Source organism: Nothobranchius furzeri, chromosome 1 (assembly GCF_043380555.1).
Source record: "Nothobranchius furzeri strain GRZ-AD chromosome 1, NfurGRZ-RIMD1, whole genome shotgun sequence".
Lineage (NCBI taxonomy): Eukaryota > Metazoa > Chordata > Actinopteri > Cyprinodontiformes > Nothobranchiidae > Nothobranchius > Nothobranchius furzeri.
Window position 1 is genome coordinate 73092161 of NC_091741.1, and position 17352 is coordinate 73109512.

General features: G+C 39.3%; 2 protein-coding genes across 3 annotated transcripts in view; one reads left to right on the top strand and one right to left on the bottom strand.

Moving 5' to 3' along the window:
* The window catches only part of nudt6 (nudix (nucleoside diphosphate linked moiety X)-type motif 6), a 29940-nt gene extending 16956 nt beyond the window's left edge, over positions 1–12984 (top strand). For both annotated transcript variants that reach the window (XM_015951509.3, XM_015951518.3), the window contains exons 3-5: positions 4028–4083; positions 6993–7047; positions 7379–12984. In XM_015951509.3, the coding sequence (XP_015806995.1) occupies positions 4028–4083; positions 6993–7047; positions 7379–7749 (482 nt within the window). In that variant the 3' untranslated portion in view covers positions 7750–12984. The remainder of the gene's footprint in view (positions 1–4027; positions 4084–6992; positions 7048–7378) is intronic.
* fgf2 (fibroblast growth factor 2) lies at positions 6606–17152 on the bottom strand. The gene is made up of 3 exons (XM_015951529.3): positions 16146–17152; positions 13428–13531; positions 6606–8697 (listed from the first exon to the last, which is right to left on the bottom strand). The coding sequence occupies exons 1-3, from the start codon at positions 16321–16323 to the stop codon at positions 8512–8514; spliced, it is 468 nt and encodes a 155-aa protein (XP_015807015.1). The 5' UTR covers positions 16324–17152; the 3' UTR covers positions 6606–8511.
* Between the last annotated feature and the right edge of the window lie 200 nt (positions 17153–17352).

Genomic DNA, 17352 nt, shown 5'->3' on the forward strand with positions numbered 1-17352 from the left:
TTTCTGCTGTTTAGGATTGTTTTCTCCGTTCCTCACTTTTTGTGCTTTATTTACATTTTGGTGCTTTTTGCTTCTAAATCTTTCAAAACATTCAGCTCATTTTAACAGTTTAGCTTAGTTTCAGCTTCAGCAATTAGTTTCTGAATTCAGCATATGATGCTAATTTCACAGTTCAGCTAAATGTAAAGATTAAACTGTTAACCTTGTCCAACTGAAATAACAGGTGTTTAGACATTTTAGCTGTTCAGATTTTTATACAATGTTCACAGATTTCAGCTTTTTGCTATTTAGCATTATTTTTCTCTATTCTTCACTTACTTTTTGTGCTTCATTTGCTTGTTGGTGCTTTTGCTTCTACATCTTTTAAGATACTCAGCTCATTTTGACAGTTTTGCTTTGTTTCAGCTTCAGTTCAGCTGTTCAGCAGCTTCAGCTTACAGTTTCAGCTATCCAGCATTCAAACAGCATTTGTGCAATAAATACAATTTTTCTAGTTAAGTTATAATTTAGCATAATTTTCACTGTAGATGTTTGATGTTGGAAATTATTTCTTTCAGGTTTTATTATTTCTCAGAAAACTATTATTTTATTTTTCTACGAATTATTTGTTTTCACATTAAACTTTCCTCTGTTGTTTATTGCAGATTTATGATATAGTTGCATTACTATTAAGTTTCCTGATTCCTGGAAAACCCTGTTGAGAAATTAGCATCTGTTGACCCAGATAATGCCTTTGAGAGTAGTTTTAGTCAATGACATAACACAGACATCCAGGTGCAGACAAAATTAATAGGTCATTGTTTTTTGTCCTATTTAAACTGTGTTTTTGTGTAAAAGTGATCAATAGTTGCTATAGTGTTCATAGGTTTCTGAACAGCCTCTGTAAAAAAAACGTAGTTTGCATCCAGCAGGATTGATGCGCTAACAGCTAGTCCAAAGACAGACAAGATGAAAGTGCATTTTACAACATCTTGAAACAACTTAAATCTCTTTAAACTTCCGGTACAGGAAGTCGTGTCTGACTCCTCTGCTGAAAAACTCTGTGCGGCAGCAGTAGCTCAGGAGGTTGTCCAGTAATTTGAAGGTTTTAGGTTAGTTCCCAGCCCCACCAGAGAATGCAGCTGTTGTGTCTTTGGGCAAGAAACTTAATCCACCTTGCTTACCGGTGGTGGTCGGAGGGACCGGTGACACCTGTGTCAGTGTGCCCCAGGGCAGCTGTGACTAATTTGTCGCTCATCATCATCAGTTTATAAATGTGTGTGTGAATGGATGAATCATACACTGTTGTGTAATGCGCTTCAGGGTCCTCTAAAAGGCGCTATACAAGTGCGGGTCATTTATCATTCATCAAATGACCATGTAATGCTGAATTGCTGTAAAAAATTGGTAGATGCAGACTGATACTATCATTCATTCTGGGTCACAATGAGCTGGTGTCAGAGGTGGAAAGTAGCGAATTACATTTACTCACGTTACTGTAATTGAGTAGCTTTTTTGTATATTTATACTTTTTAAGTCGTTTTTAAAAGCTGTACTTTTACTTTTACTTGAGTACGTTTTTAAAAAAGAATTGTAATTCACTACATTTTAAATCATATCCGTTACTGAGTAAAAATAAATTGTAGGCTTAATAAATTAAAAATATTACGTGTAGCAGCATCGGAACAGGAAGAGACACCTGCATGAGCGCCACGTCTTAACCGTTGGGGGGTGTACACATTTGGTCAAAATCATCAGTTCAGTCCCTGTGATCCACTCGCTGTTCTTCACCTCCTCTCTCCCTCCTCTCCTGTGGGTTGGAACCTGCACATTCACGCACCGGTGTTATGTCATCAGAATTCTGCTCTGCAGCTGGACTCAGTTCCGTGTATTAAATGTGTTTCCCTACCTCTCCGCACGGCAGCGTCAAAATACTGTTTAGCACTAATAACAAGGAGATTCTCAGCACTTTACTCATAAAACAGAAGACCTGCAGGCCTCTGTGAGTTAAACATCCTGATACTGCTCAGGTGTAAACATTGGGCTCCATCCCTGTGTTTGAACTCAGAAGATGCTTCTTGATGCCACACATATGTGATGATTTAGATTGTTCTTTATTTTACTCCAGAATAAGAGATTAAATTATTACTAAAGCAGTTCAGTGTAGTTAAATTAGTCATTCAAATGATTCTAAAATGCTGCAGTGTGTGTGTGTGTGTGTGTGTGTGTGTGTGTGTGTGTGTGTGTGTGTGTGTGTGTGAGGAGACACCATTAGTTCTAGTAGCACCTGGGCTCCCAAGGCCTATTCTGATAGGATGGATGTTACGGGACCCTTAAGGATTCCAGTTGAATGATTGGAGGATTATTTAGGAGGATTGGAATGAACAAACTGATTTCAGTGGTGAAGGGTTAAATGAGTGAGTGGACCTACTACCAAGGATGAACTCTGCTAACTTTAAAAATCAGCTGCTCAAAATAAGCATGAAGGTCAGAGAGGAGCTCTAGGATGGACATAGATAAAGGAACTGTAATGTAGAGGTAAAGTAGGGCAGGGCCAACGTTAGCAGCTGTCATATGGTCCATTTGAAATGTTTGACTTTGTGCCAATTGCACACTCCCTCAATGCTTGCGGCATCTGTGGCGTTTTGCTGTGAGACAAAACTGCACATTCCAGGGTGGCCTTTTATTGTGGGCAGTCTAAGGTATACCTGTGCACTACTCATGATGTCAGATCAGCATCTTGATGTGGCACACCTGTGAGGTGGGATGGATTATCTCAGCAAAGCAAAGGTGCTCACTATCACACATTTAGACTGATTTGTGAACAATGTTTGAGAGAAATGGTGATATTGTGTGTCTGGAATGAATTTTAGATCTTTAAGTCCATCTCATGAAAAATGGGAGCAAAAACAAAAGTGTTGCGTTTATGTTTTTGTTCAGTGTAGGTAAAAGTATGTATGATTTGTGCTGATATCGTATCGGATTGGTATCGGTATTGGTCAATACTGAAGGCTGCAATATCGGTATCATATCAGAAGTCAAAAAGTTGTATTGGCACATGCCTAGTTGCCAGTGAGGAAAGGGAATCTGATGTTCTTGTTATTTTGCTGGAGGTTGTGCTCCCAGTTATGTTTGACCCTAATGGCCCTCCGTTGGTAAGGTAAATGATAAATGATAAATGACCCGCACTTGTCATGATCTGCCCCAGCCTCCCTGACTGTGTCGCTCCTGCCTTAATTAGTCCTATTGTTCTCACCTGCCCCTCGTTAATATGCCCATGTGTTCCTAATTCTCCCTGTGTATTTATACCTCCTGTCTTGTACCTGTCTTCGTTGGATCATTGAATGTGCATGTCCTCGTTTGTCCTGTCGCTCCCGGTTACTATTAAATTCATTTTTATTTCATCTGTGCCTGCTCTCCTGCCTCCTGGACCCTCCACCACACATGGTTTGCCATCTCCACCCTCACCACATGACAGCACTTGTATAGCGCCTCTCAGAATAAGGACTCCAAAGCGCTTTACACTACAGTGTATCATTCATTCATTCACACACTCATTCACACACTGGTGGTGATGAGCTATGATGTAGCCACAGCTGCCCTGGGGCGCACTGACAGAGGTAAGGTCTTACTTGAACACAAAAGTAATACTTGCTTGCAATCATTTAGGTATGTTCTGCCCCCTATTGCCAGGGAAACTACACAATGTCACTTTACACTGGTTGTTTGAAAATGTGTCTGTTTGTGATGTCACAAATGGGGAAAGCCCTGAAACGACTCATTCTGGAAAGTGCTGAAATGTAAAGAATACAACAGAATGAAACCTCTTTATGTGAGAGAGATTGTATGGAAAGAACTTCATAAACATGTTTTGTATTGACCATTAAGCTATTATAGCCTAAGAAAGCAAGCCATAAAATGTCCCTTTAATAAATACTCTTCAATCAATGTACTTTAGATTTTTTTTCTAGAAATTCCATTTGCTGTAACAACTTGTTTTTTATGATTTTGTAATTAAACATTTGACTGATGTATGTTTTTTGTCCAGGTGCTGTGGTTGATGAGTCTTCTGGAAAAGTTCTTGTTGTTCAGGACAAAAACAAGGTAGATCCACAACTCTGTTTAAACATTACTCATCTATTTAATGGAATAGTTCCTTTTCCTTATTTAAACATTTTAAGAGTTCTAAATTAGTTGCTGCAATGTTACAAGTTGTTTTTTGTTTTGTTGATGGATTCAGAGCACAAAAAGAAAAAAAGACAACATTCAAATACCACCATAAAACTGAAAGAACAACTGGTCAATAAAATATATTTGAATTAAATATGTTTACAAGGAAGCAGCAAACAACACAAAATTACACAAACATTGATTGGATTATCTTTATAACACATTTTGTTGACATAATAAACATGTTTTATGCATTAAATTTAATAGTATTTTAGAAATACATGGAGTGTATATAAATATGAGGAATTAAGATTCTTTGCTGCAGTAAAAGTAAAGGTCACCAGTTGTGGTCCTGGCACGGATCAGAGATCAGGTCACTGAGAGAAGTTTGGTGATTAGTTTTGTTTATTTAGTGGCTTGTTTACTTCTTGTGTTTGTCCAAGAGAAGGTGGACGGACCCTTTGAGCATCTTTAGCTCAGCTGAAGCAAACAGCCTGTTTATGTGACAGCAGCACACAGTCGACTCAGAGCTCCCACTGGGATCAGCTCCACTTACAACAACCCCTTTTAGTCACCTCTACACACCTTTGTGTGCACTTCCAGGCAGCACAGATGAGATATCAACCACGTTAGAGAAGTTATTTCAAAATGAAGTCAGCAGCATCTTTATTTAACTTTAAGCTGAGGTGGAAAATAATATTTAGTAACTTTACTGTATTGAAGAGATTTGCAGTATGGAGTGGATTTAGGGTCATGATCTAATGTCAGATAACATCCTCTTGTACCGCGTTACAATTCTGATTGATATCCTTATATGGAACAAAAACATCCAAACAAGTTTTAAAGTGCATTCTGCTGCTCAATGTTAAATTGAAATCACTTTGGACAAAAGCATCTGCTAAATACATAAACATAAACGGAGTCTGAAACTCCTCAGTAAATCTCTTGTTTATCTGCTGAAAATAGTAAAAGTAATCACTGATTGGAACAGAAACCAAGATTTTATGTATAAAAAGCTTAAAGTAAACTAAAAGCAAACTGTGTCTATTATGGTTGTCATTTTATTTTATTTAACCTTCATTCAACCAGGTGAGTCGAATGAGGACTCATTCTCATTTACAATGACGATCTGGCCAAGAGGCAGCAGCAACAGACACATAATTAGCTTTACACCAAAGATAAATGACTCTTACAAGCGGAGAGGGAATCATTGCGTATAGCTGAGTCAAGGTCAGAGACCCCAGAGACAGGTCAAGCTGTAGCAAAGGCATGACCAGACTTGATAAAGTAATTATTGAAATAATTTACCATTTTAGTTTTGTCTGAGACAACAATGCCCTCAGATTTGATTGCATTTGGCAAGTGTGAGGTCTAATTGGTATTTTCCATAGTTTTTAGTCTGCCAGAACTTTTTGGTGTCAGAACTACTCATCAGAAACTGGTTCTTACAATATTCTGATTTTGCTTTTCTGATTGATTGGGCACATTTATTCTTTATAGATCTGAAGGATTGCCAGTCACAGATATTCTTGGATATTCAAACTGTCTCGGCTCGGCACGCATATGATAGAGCTAGAACTAATCGGAGCAAACGATAAAGTGATGAATTCATCGCTACAGTAATCAGTAAAAATACACCGTTGAAGATGCATATAGATCCTTTTTTTTCTATATAAAGAACTTAAGTAGCTCTATCTGCTCATTTTACGAAGAACAGCTCAAGCCTAAATAGTCCAATGTTGATGCTGTATACGTTACAAATGTTAGACGTTACAAATAGTAGACCTGCTGAGGCTACATTGGACCATGGCTAGACTGACCCGTGGAGACAAATCTTCTGCTGCTATGGTTGATCTAGGTTTTTAGACTATTAATTGAGTGCAAGTCCGTACTTCAATCGCGTTGTTCAGGATAAAAAAAATAAAAAATAAATATAAAAATCCAGAATGCACAGTCATGCTTTATCTGTTTTCAGTAGAGAGATGTGTAATTACTCCAAAGTTATGTTGATTATGTTATGCTGTAATAAACATGGTTTATGTGCACATTTATAGGCCTTTTAATTGCACGCATCATTGAACTTGTATCATGGCTCGGAAGCATAAGAGCTGATTATTTATCTTTAAGGCTTTTGTCCAGATGTGGAGGGAAATGTTATTGGTCTGTAAGTGGCAGAACTGTTTATCTCTTCTTCCCTTCATCCCCACTGAGTATTTGACTTTATTTTTTTACCACCATCCTTTGAGTTTGTGCAAAGCCAAGGAAGTGTAACAGACTTCCTAAAACATCTAAACAAAAGTTCAGTCTCAAATCACTCAGTATAAACCCCTAACAGCTCTTTTTCGTCCATTTGTTGTCATGGTTATGAGTTTAATTTGAACATGATCATCTATTTATTTTTATTTGAATGAATGCTTAAAAACTCAGTCGGAAGAGACAGTGAAAAACCACAGCGATAAGTTTCATTCAATCTTTATTTGTTTCTATCAGCACATTAAGAAAAAACTGCCCACATTTAATGCTTGTTTTCTCAGCTTGTCATAAAAAAAAGCTGTAGTGCATTTGTGTTCCTCATAAAGACAAATCAAACTAACATTCAACATTTGTTTATTACCAAAAAATAAATGTACACACAGATTTGATCATTTAACAAGCAGCACGCTGTTACTAACATCAGTAAGTGATCACTTCACCAGGTTAAAATCTCAATCTGACACCTGAAAGTTCACATGAGACCTATGTATAATTATTAGCTCCAACGTGAGCTACAGAAGACTTATTGTTTGTGATTCATCCTCTGCATTAATGCTTGTGTAAATTGTGACTTTGGTTTTAAATTTCAGACAAAGAATGCCTGGAAGTTTCCAGGAGGTTTGTCTGATCCAGGAGAAAATATTGGTGAGTGTCACATCAGCAGAGAAGAAAACTAATACAGTACATCCGGCTAAGTCTTTTGAGTTCAATCGTGCATTTTAAACAGGTACATTCATCTGAACTGTACATAAGAAAGTATAATATACTTTATACACACTTTTGACCCTTTGTGCTCAAAAAGCAGCTGTAGAAGTATGTACATGATTCCACTCAGAAAGCAGCTTCAAACTTGTTTTTCCTACCCCCCACCCCCCACCACACACACACACACACACACACACACACACCTAAAAGTCAGTCTGTTAAAAAGTATAAATATATTTCTAATCATCCGTATTGGTTAATTTTTTCTCAGGAGCCACTGCCGTTCGTGAGGTGTTTGAAGAGACCGGCATTCGCTCCGAGTTCAGATCTCTACTCAGCATCCGGCAGCAGCACAACCACCCCGGAGCCTTCGGCATGTCGGACATGTACGTCATCTGCCGGCTGAGTCCACTCACATACGACATCAACTTCTGCATGCAGGAGTGTCTGCGCTGTGAGTGGCTGGATGTCAGCGAGCTTGCTAAAACCAGCAGCACCACGCCCATCACCTCCCGCATTGCCAGGCTGCTGCTGTACGGCCTGGAGCGGGGATTCGACAAGATCGACCTCACCATGGAGGAGATTCCTGCGGTTTACTCTGGGATGTTTTACCAGCTGTACTACAGACAGCTGCCCACTTAATCACAAAAACAGGTGAACATTTAAGAAACTTTTGGTAAAGACTGATACGTATGAAGTGCTATTGTTTAAAAATTGCTAAGGATCTTTGAAGATGCTCTACAGATTTTTGCATAAGGACTAAATCCAGCTAGTTAACTAATGGAAAATGTTACAACTAAGCTAAACAAACTTGGCTGGTATAAAATATCTATTATTATGGCAACTTAATAAGCCAACTGATTATAATTAGCCTACATTTATAAATTAAACTACCTCTTAATGCAAGTTTCATATTATACAAATAAAATACTCCTGTACATATAATTATGTCAGAACTGCTGCTTTGTTTTAATTAAGGTTTCAAAAAAACACTGGATAATCTAAAAAGCCTTTCAAAGTGCTGAAACTGACTTTTGCTTTAGTGTTTTAAAACATTTGGAGATTATTTTTAGGTCAGGGATTAAATTCTTGGAATAAAAACACCAACTATGTTAAATAAAAAAAAGACTAAAAAAACTATATTTTCAGTTAAACTGCTTATTAGGGAGCATTTCTTAACTAATCAGCCACAAACAGACAAATAAGGGGACTGCTCTGTGTTGTTGGTTATCTATGGCCAGCTGACTCAACATTAAGTCAAACACTATCTCAAATGTTCTGGGTTTAAAAAATAAACGGTTGTGAGTCACAGCTATTTTTAGGTGCAGCTGATGGAACAACATGGCCGTTGGCTTCACATCTTCTCCTTCATTGTTTCCATGAAGACATCAGGCTAATCCCTGGTTAGCACTTGGCAGACATTGGGAGGAAGAGAATGGCCTTCTGACCCGGTCCGGTTTTGCTCCCAGACTTGTACTGGCCGGTCCGATTCAGCGCCACATACATGTTTGGGTATTTTCTGGAGCGGTAGGTGTTGTAGTTGTTGCTTTCTAGGCGTTCTATGAATTTGCATTCCTCTGTGGCTCGTTTCTGGAGAGCAGGACACAGAACAATAAAGTTTTATTTAATGTGTAGCGGTTTTGTGTTTAGTACTGAAAAAAAAAAGCTACAGGGTGATGAAACAAATAGCCACATTGTGAAATCCCAGTGAAGTGAAGAAACTTGTAAAACAATACTTCATTGTGTCTCTAAGTTATGATGTTTACCATCTATTTTTCTGGTCCACGTGCATCTCTCCTGACCTTGCCCCTGAAGAAATGCCATTACTGAATGTCTGGCTAAATTCTGTCTTTGACAGGGCGTTCACACACCTGGCCAAGAAGACACTATTGTTTTCTGTTTGGTTAACTGCAAAGTCATAAAGCCTGTAGAAAAAAGATCCTTTCTTTGAGCTCTAACAGAGGTGACTCTTCTTTTTAATGCAGAAGTGATGCTACTAACAAACAATAACCATGTTTTGGCGGTGGGAAGTGTTTGTGTCAAAACTTTTCAGAAAAATTTCCTTCTGTTAAACCACAGATAAATTAAATAGGTGTGTCCCAGAACAGCAGTGGCTACATTATAGCTCATCACCACCAGTGTGTGAATGACTGTGTTGTAAAGCACCCTGGGGGGTTCTACAGCTCTAGCAGGTGCTTTATCAAATACAGGACATATACCATACATAGGATTCTAATTAAAGATAATTAAATTACAGAATGTTTAATACTTTAAGTTATATTTTTAAAGTAAAGAGAATCCATGCTTGTAAGTTTTGTAAGATTAAATATATAACTGAAATCACTAGTGTACTACCAAAGCAGGTCAAAATTTCAAGCTTTAAAATAATAATCCAAACGAACCAATCAGAGTGAGACATGTGCCAGGAGACTTAATTTCTTCCTGAACCAGATCAGACTCAGCCTCTCCAGCTTAAGTTAGAATAAATGAATGAAACACAGCATTTCCCCTCTTTTATAAATTTTTTTAGGCAAATAATACTACTGGGGAGAAACAGCAGTAGGGTTTCTTGTTTGTAAATTTACTCCTAAATGATTGCTGTGCAGAGCGACGTTTGAGGAGGCAGCCTCTCATTACGAGGAGGAAATACCAGCTGCTAATTATACTAAACAAGTCCTCACAGCCACAGAACCTTGTAAATCAGCAACACTCTCTGGAGGGGCATTAGCAAAACTTCTCCTTTACCACTGGATTGATTTTAACCCTTTCATGATGGCTGCCTGCCACAGCTAATTTTGCAACGTGGCTTTAACTTAGTCTTATCTACCGATATGGAGCTAAACATTCATGTTGTAACACTGCAGACTCATCGTCAACTCTGAATGCCAACAATCACGCAAAACATTGTTCATGATAATGACAAGATGTGAACACAACTGCTGGCAGCAGCTGGTGTGCATTCCTTCATGAAATCATACATATCATTGCATCTGGTCTTTATTTAACCATGATGTTCAAATGTTTCTGCTCTTTTGGACCACCTTTTTGTTAATAAAATAAGAAAAAAATTAAGCTGCAAGCAGCGTCGTTCGGCCCTCGCAGCTCCGCGCCGCTCCGGCCTGGCCGGCAGTCTGGTGCACCTGGGCACGTCCGTTGAACATAAACATCGACCACCCCACGCCAGAAACCGCGAACGGTCTCCTCGTCCGCGCCTCACCCTGACTCAGCATCTTCTTTGAGCCCACCATTAAATTACACATCTAACCCCTAGGGGATACTCTATCTTTACCACACTGGAGGTGTGATGACACAGACCAAGTTTACCGCCATTCTGACCACGTTTTTTGAAGTCATTGAAGGTTAAAGTTATCTAGGGGGCGCTGTGATCAACTACAGAAAAATCCCATTGAGGTCAGCTTTGGTGGACAAAGATGGTTTTCTGTTATTTTGGCATCAATTTGATGTTGTGTGTGTTATCTAGAGCCAGAGAGCCAAAAGGGGGTGGAGCTACAGGGATTTGAACCAACAACCACATCAATGTGTTTGGTGCAGTCACATGATGACACAAGCCAAGTTTAATGCCATTGTGACCTTGTATTAGGAAGTAATTAACTCTTAATCTTATCTGGGGGGCGCTGCGACCAATTACATAAAAATCCCATTGAGGTCCTCTTAGAGAGTCAAAGATGGTTTTGTGGTAGTTTGGCATCAATCAGACGTTGTGTAAGCTTTCTAGAGCCAAAGAGCTGAAAGGGGGCGGAGCTAAAGGGATTTGAACCAACAATGCGTTTGGTGCAGTCACGTGATGACACAAGCCAAGTATAATGCCATTTCTGAACTTGTGTTTAGAAGTTGATAAAGTTTGAAACCATCAAGGGGGTGCTGTGACCATTTACAACTAAATCCCATAGAGGTCACCTTTGGTCATCAAAAATGATTTTCTGTTAATTTGGCATCAATCAAATGTTGCGTGGGTCATCTAGAGCCAAAAGTCTGTAAGTGGACGGAGTTAAAGTGATTTGAAAGAGTGAGCACATACATGTGTTGATTGCAGTTGTGTGATGACTCCCACCATGTTTGATATAGTTTGGAGCTTTTTTGCAGAAGTTACAAATGTTTTATTGCATCTAGGGGGCGCTGTCCCAAATTTAGGAAATATTCCATGAAGAAGTTTGTAGGTTGACAACAATCATTTGTGTGCAGTTTGGTGTGAATTGCATCATGCATGTGTTATTCAGGGCCTAATATCTGTCAGGGGGTGGAGCTAAAGCAATATCAACCAATGACCACAGGATTGTGTTGGGTGCCTTTGTGTGATGACATGTAGCAAGTTTGGTGCAGTTGCGACCTCGTCTGTAGGAGTTATTACAGTTTTAAAGGGATGTAGGGGGCACTGTGGTGATAATATACAACGTTCACCAACCGTTTGTGCCTCGTTGGCTAAAGGGCATGATTGTTGATTACCATGTTCAGTCTCATGCAGATCGGAGACTGTTTGCGGAAGTTACAGTCAAACGTAAGGTCACGGCGTCACGCCAGAATTCGCCATGGCATCAAAGCCCCTCCCTTTCTAGAAAGCCATCAGAACTGAATGGCCATTACAGCATCATGAAGTCAGTGAATGACCTTAGTGTCATGTTGACTAAATTAGAGGGGACAAATATGGGCATTTCACCATAAAACAATCGACTTCCTGTTGTCAGGGGGTGGGGCTTAGGTGATGTCAGCTGTCCACATTGTCACTGTCTTGAGATGTGGTCAGTGATCACACAAAGTTTGGTATGGATCTGATCTGACATAGGAGTTATTACATCAAGTAATGTAATGGCAAAAGGTCAAAGTTTGAGGCTTAGCCATGCCCACACCTTTCAACTTTTGAAAAATCCAACAGTTGAATTTTTTCTCCTATGTCTTAAGAGTCTATAGCAGAAGTTTGAAGGCGATTGGTGAAAAGGGCGATGGGTCATCACTTTCCAAATGACGTGTGCGAAAACCACTAAATCAAATGGCCGACTTCCTGTGCAAGATAGGATTTTTTAGGCGAGTAGTCGAACTTCGAGGCCTGGCCACGCCCGCTCAGCATATACAAAAAGTTAGTTTTTTTTTCTATTTGATCGCCCATCCCTTCTGAGCAATTTCCCACAACTTTCGAGACGATCGTGCGAAAAATGATCGAGTAAATCAATCAGAAGCGGACCCTAGAAACGGCCAAAATGGGGTCAAAATCACCACTTCAAACCAAAATGGCGTTGAGGTTGACCAAGGTTGCAAGAGGCTTTTCTGTGCGGACTGTTGAGTACTACAAGTGTATTTTTCACATTCTAGGGGGCGCTGTGGAGCTATATTTCTTGCGATTTTTTGGGGACCTTTAAAATACCAAATGTTACACCATGTCTGACATGCGTGCAAAAATTCCTGAGTTTTCAGGTATGTTAAGGCGTCCAAAAAGCCAATTTACTTGGCGGAAGAAAAATAAACAGAGCAGATACAATAGGCCTTCGCAGCACTTTCGCTGCTCGGGCCTAATTAATTTCTTAAGAAAAAAAATTCTCTATATACATTTAATTAAGAAGCAGTCAGTTAACATATTTTAGTAATAATTCTACATTTTCCAGTCATTACTGCTTGAATACACATTCATATTGCTCTTTTTATTGACAAATGTGAGTGTTTTGTTACCTTCTCTGAAAAACAGTCAAAAAAGGAATTAGTTCACCTTTCATAGCTATCTGCTCCTGTTGTTCCTCATTAACTTGTCTGGAGCTGAAACATTTGTAACTGTAACTTTGGCTGCCTCTTGGCCAGGACTCCATTGAAAATGAGGTTTTTATTCTCAATGGGACCTTTCTGGTTAAATAAATAAAATAATAAAATTAACTTGAATTTTGTAAAGACATGTTTTATCTGTTGTGTTGAAGTTATTTGTATCCTGCTTCTTTGTGATTTGCATCAAATGATAATAACAGGAAGTTCTGACCCAAAGGAAGAGAAGAAAGATGGTCAGTTCTGCTATGACAAGTGTCATGATGTTCTTGCTCACTGTGCTCTAAACTGAGATGGTTTGGGTTTACAACTGTTTAAAGAAAAATATAGCAGTCAGTATTTAGTAGCTTTCTATTGGTGTTCTTTCAATTCAAATTGATTATTCATTTCATGATATCAGGTGAAATATGAACAAGATTGGGATTTATTTTCGATCACTTTTGCTTATCGTATATGTCACATATGTATTTATCTGGGATGATCAAAACAACTTATGTTATACAACAGAAATGGCAGAATTTTTGTTACCAGACAGAAGACAGACCCAAGACACTCACCACTCCAGACAGCCTCCCATCGCTGTTCATTGCCAGAAATCGGTTAGCATAAACTCCTTTGATGATCACCTCCCCAACTGAGGTTGCCTGGAGCTGAAGTTTTACTGATGATGAAAATAAAAATGTATTTAAATTCAGCAAGCAGAAACTATCCAACATTTTGCTTCCACATGTAGAAAACATTTGAAACCCCCATTTTCTTGCAAATAAGAAAACCATCTGTGGCCTCTTTAGACAGAAAAGGACATTTCTTAAAAACATTTAGATCATTTGATCAAGTCGCCTGGCATCACTAAGGATTAACGTTTTTAACACAGAATTTCATATTTTGTATCATAATAGAATAGTGTGTAATTTTATTCAGCATTTGTAGGACATGATAACACAGAATTACATTTTAAGTTCAATTTGGTTCAGCAGAAATGGTATTTAGGTATCTAATTGAAGAATATAAATAGGTACGTGCCTTTACGTGATAAAATGAATGGAATGATAAAGTGTAGAGGCCAAAATGGTTGAAGTTTGATTCTGCCCTAATTTATTTCATTTCATTTTTTCATTTATTTCATTCAATCAACCAAATAAAAGTTACATTAAAACAATTAATGTTCACAAATAATCATAAATGAAAAGGAGCAGAAAGAAGCAAAAACTTATATCTGCCCCCTTTTCACATCAAGACATTAGCTGTTCAACGCAAAGCCTGTCGTTCACCTACCCCCCACCCCAACACAAAACAAATCTATCAGCCTACTTAAAGTCTTATGTCATCATGATACGTTTGACACTTTTTTAAATACAGAAGATGATTTAGATTGTTTTACTTGACTGTTGAGACTATTCCATAAATTTAAGGCTAAAATGCAGCTCCTGTTCTGATAACAAATAAAATAACAGTAATGACTTTGATGCTGGAAGACTTTATGTGGCAATAGGTTCAGTCATCAAACCATCTTGTGACTGGCAGCCTCCTCAAAGGCATTTCAAAACCATCTCCAACATCTTTGTTTATTTTGATAGAGACGCTGCATCTCGCCAGCAGCTAGCAAAAGGCCATGCCACCAAAAAGGAAGCTGGGCCCCAAAAAGGTAAATTACAGGATCGACTAAATGAAACCAGATTAAGACTTTCAATAGACACACATCTGTCTAGAGTTAGCGCAGAAGCCACAACCATTCATGCCACAGATAAAGGAGGTGTTCTACCCTAAATAGAATTGTCTGAATGAACTGCGGTACGTTTCATATCCACTGTGATATTGGTTTCCCAACTGTGGATTAGAGAGTTTTTATCAATCCTAGAATGAAAATTAAGGCAAAAATTATCAAATCAAACTTTATTTATGAAGCACTTTTCCTACAAGGAATGCAACTCAAAAGTGCTTTACAGATTAAAATGACCCTACATAACCCTCATTCCCATCCCTCCCACACCACAAAGCATTGGCACAGTCATACCGTAACACCCCCCACCCACCCACCCATCCCACCCCAGTTCCCGTACACACACTTAAGAACACCAGTAAAAATGATATTGGGCTGAGTTCATATGATCCAGATAGCCAGGGTCCTGACTGAAGCAAAGAAAGCAGCCCAGAGCCAGGTCAATGTGGCCCTTGTTATTTTTAAATAAATAGTTAACTTTAAATAAATTAATTAAATAAATATATGAAAGAACTTTGAGGTTAAGTAAAATAAGGTCCAGGTGAACTGTCGTACCTGAAGCAAGAGTTCAAATGATCTGATTCACTGGCAGTAGGTTTAATATTCTGACAGATTACTGCTGTGTTCCAGTTGGAAATGCCAACTCTGCAACAAACTTGTTCTCAGTGGGGAAATTATGTGTTTTAACAAAGCATTTAGTGAAAAAGCATCAAGTAGAAAACACAACAAGCTTTCTTCTGAGTGTGTATATTTGCAGATCATATGCTGTTTTGCATGCAGAAAGTATGCTGGGCCCAATAGTTCAATGTTAGAGATTGAAGTGCCAGGTATCGGGCCCGGTGACACATTAGGTTTAAGTCCGGATGGCCCTCTGGTAAATAATGGTTTCCGACTCCTGCTTTAAACTGTTCCAGAGAAGCATTTGCTTGGCCACACATGGCTGGCATGTTGCCGTTTCTCCTCAGTAACACTGGCGGGTATGTTTTCCCGACTCCCTCCTACTCACTGATGAAACTTCAGGACACACACTTTAAAGTAATCAGTGACACAGAGGCCTTTAGGGGGCTCTCCATTCCAAACAAGTATGCTTGTGTTTTCACTTTAAAGCAGATTGGATCTCATCACACTGTTTTGTAACAACTCTGTAGCATCATTGTTCATAATTCAGGTTAGTACTTTTTGGGCTAATTTAGGATGCTAACGGTTTAATGCAGATAATATTGGTGCTGTTGTGTGTGACATAAACCAGTCAGCCTGTGGAGTGAATGGCTGTGACTCAGCAGGCTCAACACATTCAATAACAGCTCCATGCACATTTCATCATATTTCCCACTGATTAAAACAATCGGAGGTCTGTAGAACTCAGGTTTTATACTTCAGAGGTTTTCCTACACTAATGTCACTGTTAAATGGAGAATAAACCTCAGTAAGCTGGAAAGTTCCCATCCTCATTACTTTTTAATAAATTACTATTACTTCCTGTTGCATAATGAAAAAAAGCATAAAGAGGCTTTGTGTAGTGTCCCAAAGTAAGAAGAAGACTGGAAGTACTTACTGTGGGGGTCGTTTTTCTCTCGGATTCCATCCACTCCCCCATCAGACCTTATCCTCAGGAAAAAGCCTCCATTTTTACAGTACAGCCTTTTGGGGTCCTTGAAGCTTCCGGGAGTGAAGCCGTCACTGCCCCCGTCTTCAGGTACAGATGGGAGTGTTCTGATTTCTCCTGTGGCCATCTCCAGCTCTTCTCCCTTCTTCCCGCAAACTGCGTCGTCTCTTTCTTAAGAAGTATCAAGACCCTCGCCGTGGCCTCCCACCTCCCGCAAACTTCCTCCCCTCCTCCACAACAAACTAATTCCACTTAACCTCGGGGGTCAGTTTACCTCAGCAGCCCCTCTAAGGGCAGCAAGTGCCCTTTGAGTAACTCCTGCAGGCTCCTAAGAGCAAACGCCGGTTCCTCCCATTTGCCGCTGCTCGTCTGTGGTTTGAAGAGCCAGTTGAACACACACATGTAGAGAGTGTGTGTGTGTGTGTGTGTGTGTGTGTGTGTGTGTGTGTGTGTGTGTGTGTGTAGGTTTGACCATCTCCTTCTCTTGCAATGTTTGAAGCAGGGCAGCCGACTTAGATCTCTGGTGGGGAAGGGTTTCCCCTTCGGGCCTCCGCTCGCATGCGCCCTAGGAGCACAAGCACACACTCTCACACACGCCCACCACTGCTTGCCAATTTAATCAACCAACCCAGGAGAGGCTGGGAAAAGAGAGAAGGGCAAAGAAAGGGGAACGCTCGACTCTGGGCAGGATCAGTGTTTTCATTCATCCAGTAAATGGAGAGAAAAGAGAGAAAGACTCCAGCATGGCCAGCTTGTCAGCGGTTGACTAATTATTATTCATGGAAACTCACACAGATATAAAATATAAATGTTACTGTTTAGGAGAAGCTACTGTAACAAATTTATATTAATTATTTCCTAAAACAAGATAATTGGCAAAGACATAAAACCTAGTTCAGGAGCAACGTCTGATGGACAGCAAGGGATATTAGTATAGGTTATCTGTTGCATTATATTCCACACTAGTGTGCATACATTTAATTTTAGTAACAAATAATTGTATTCCTTGGAGACATGTCTCTAAGACAAGAGTGGAGGTATGAGAAAACAAGTTAACTTTAACTTGGTTTGGTCGTGCGTGTGGCTGTTATCTACTGCAGCTCAATGAATTTGAAAAGCTCTAAAATAAAAATAAAATGAAATTTGGCTTCATCCA

What these genes read in the sequence shown, in the direction of transcription:
- fgf2 (XM_015951529.3), bottom strand. Translation starts at nt 16,323, where the DNA reads ATGGCCACAGGAGAAATCAGAACACTCCCATCTGTACCTGAAGACGGG. An exon ending in AGAGAAAAACGACCCCCACA is followed by an intron (nt 13,532 to 16,145) that starts GTAAGTACTTCC and finishes TTTCATCATCAG; the next exon opens with TAAAACTTCAGCTCCAGGCA. An exon ending in ATGGGAGGCTGTCTGGAGTG is followed by an intron (nt 8,698 to 13,427) that starts GTGAGTGTCTTG and finishes CCTGCTCTCCAG; the next exon opens with AAACGAGCCACAGAGGAATG.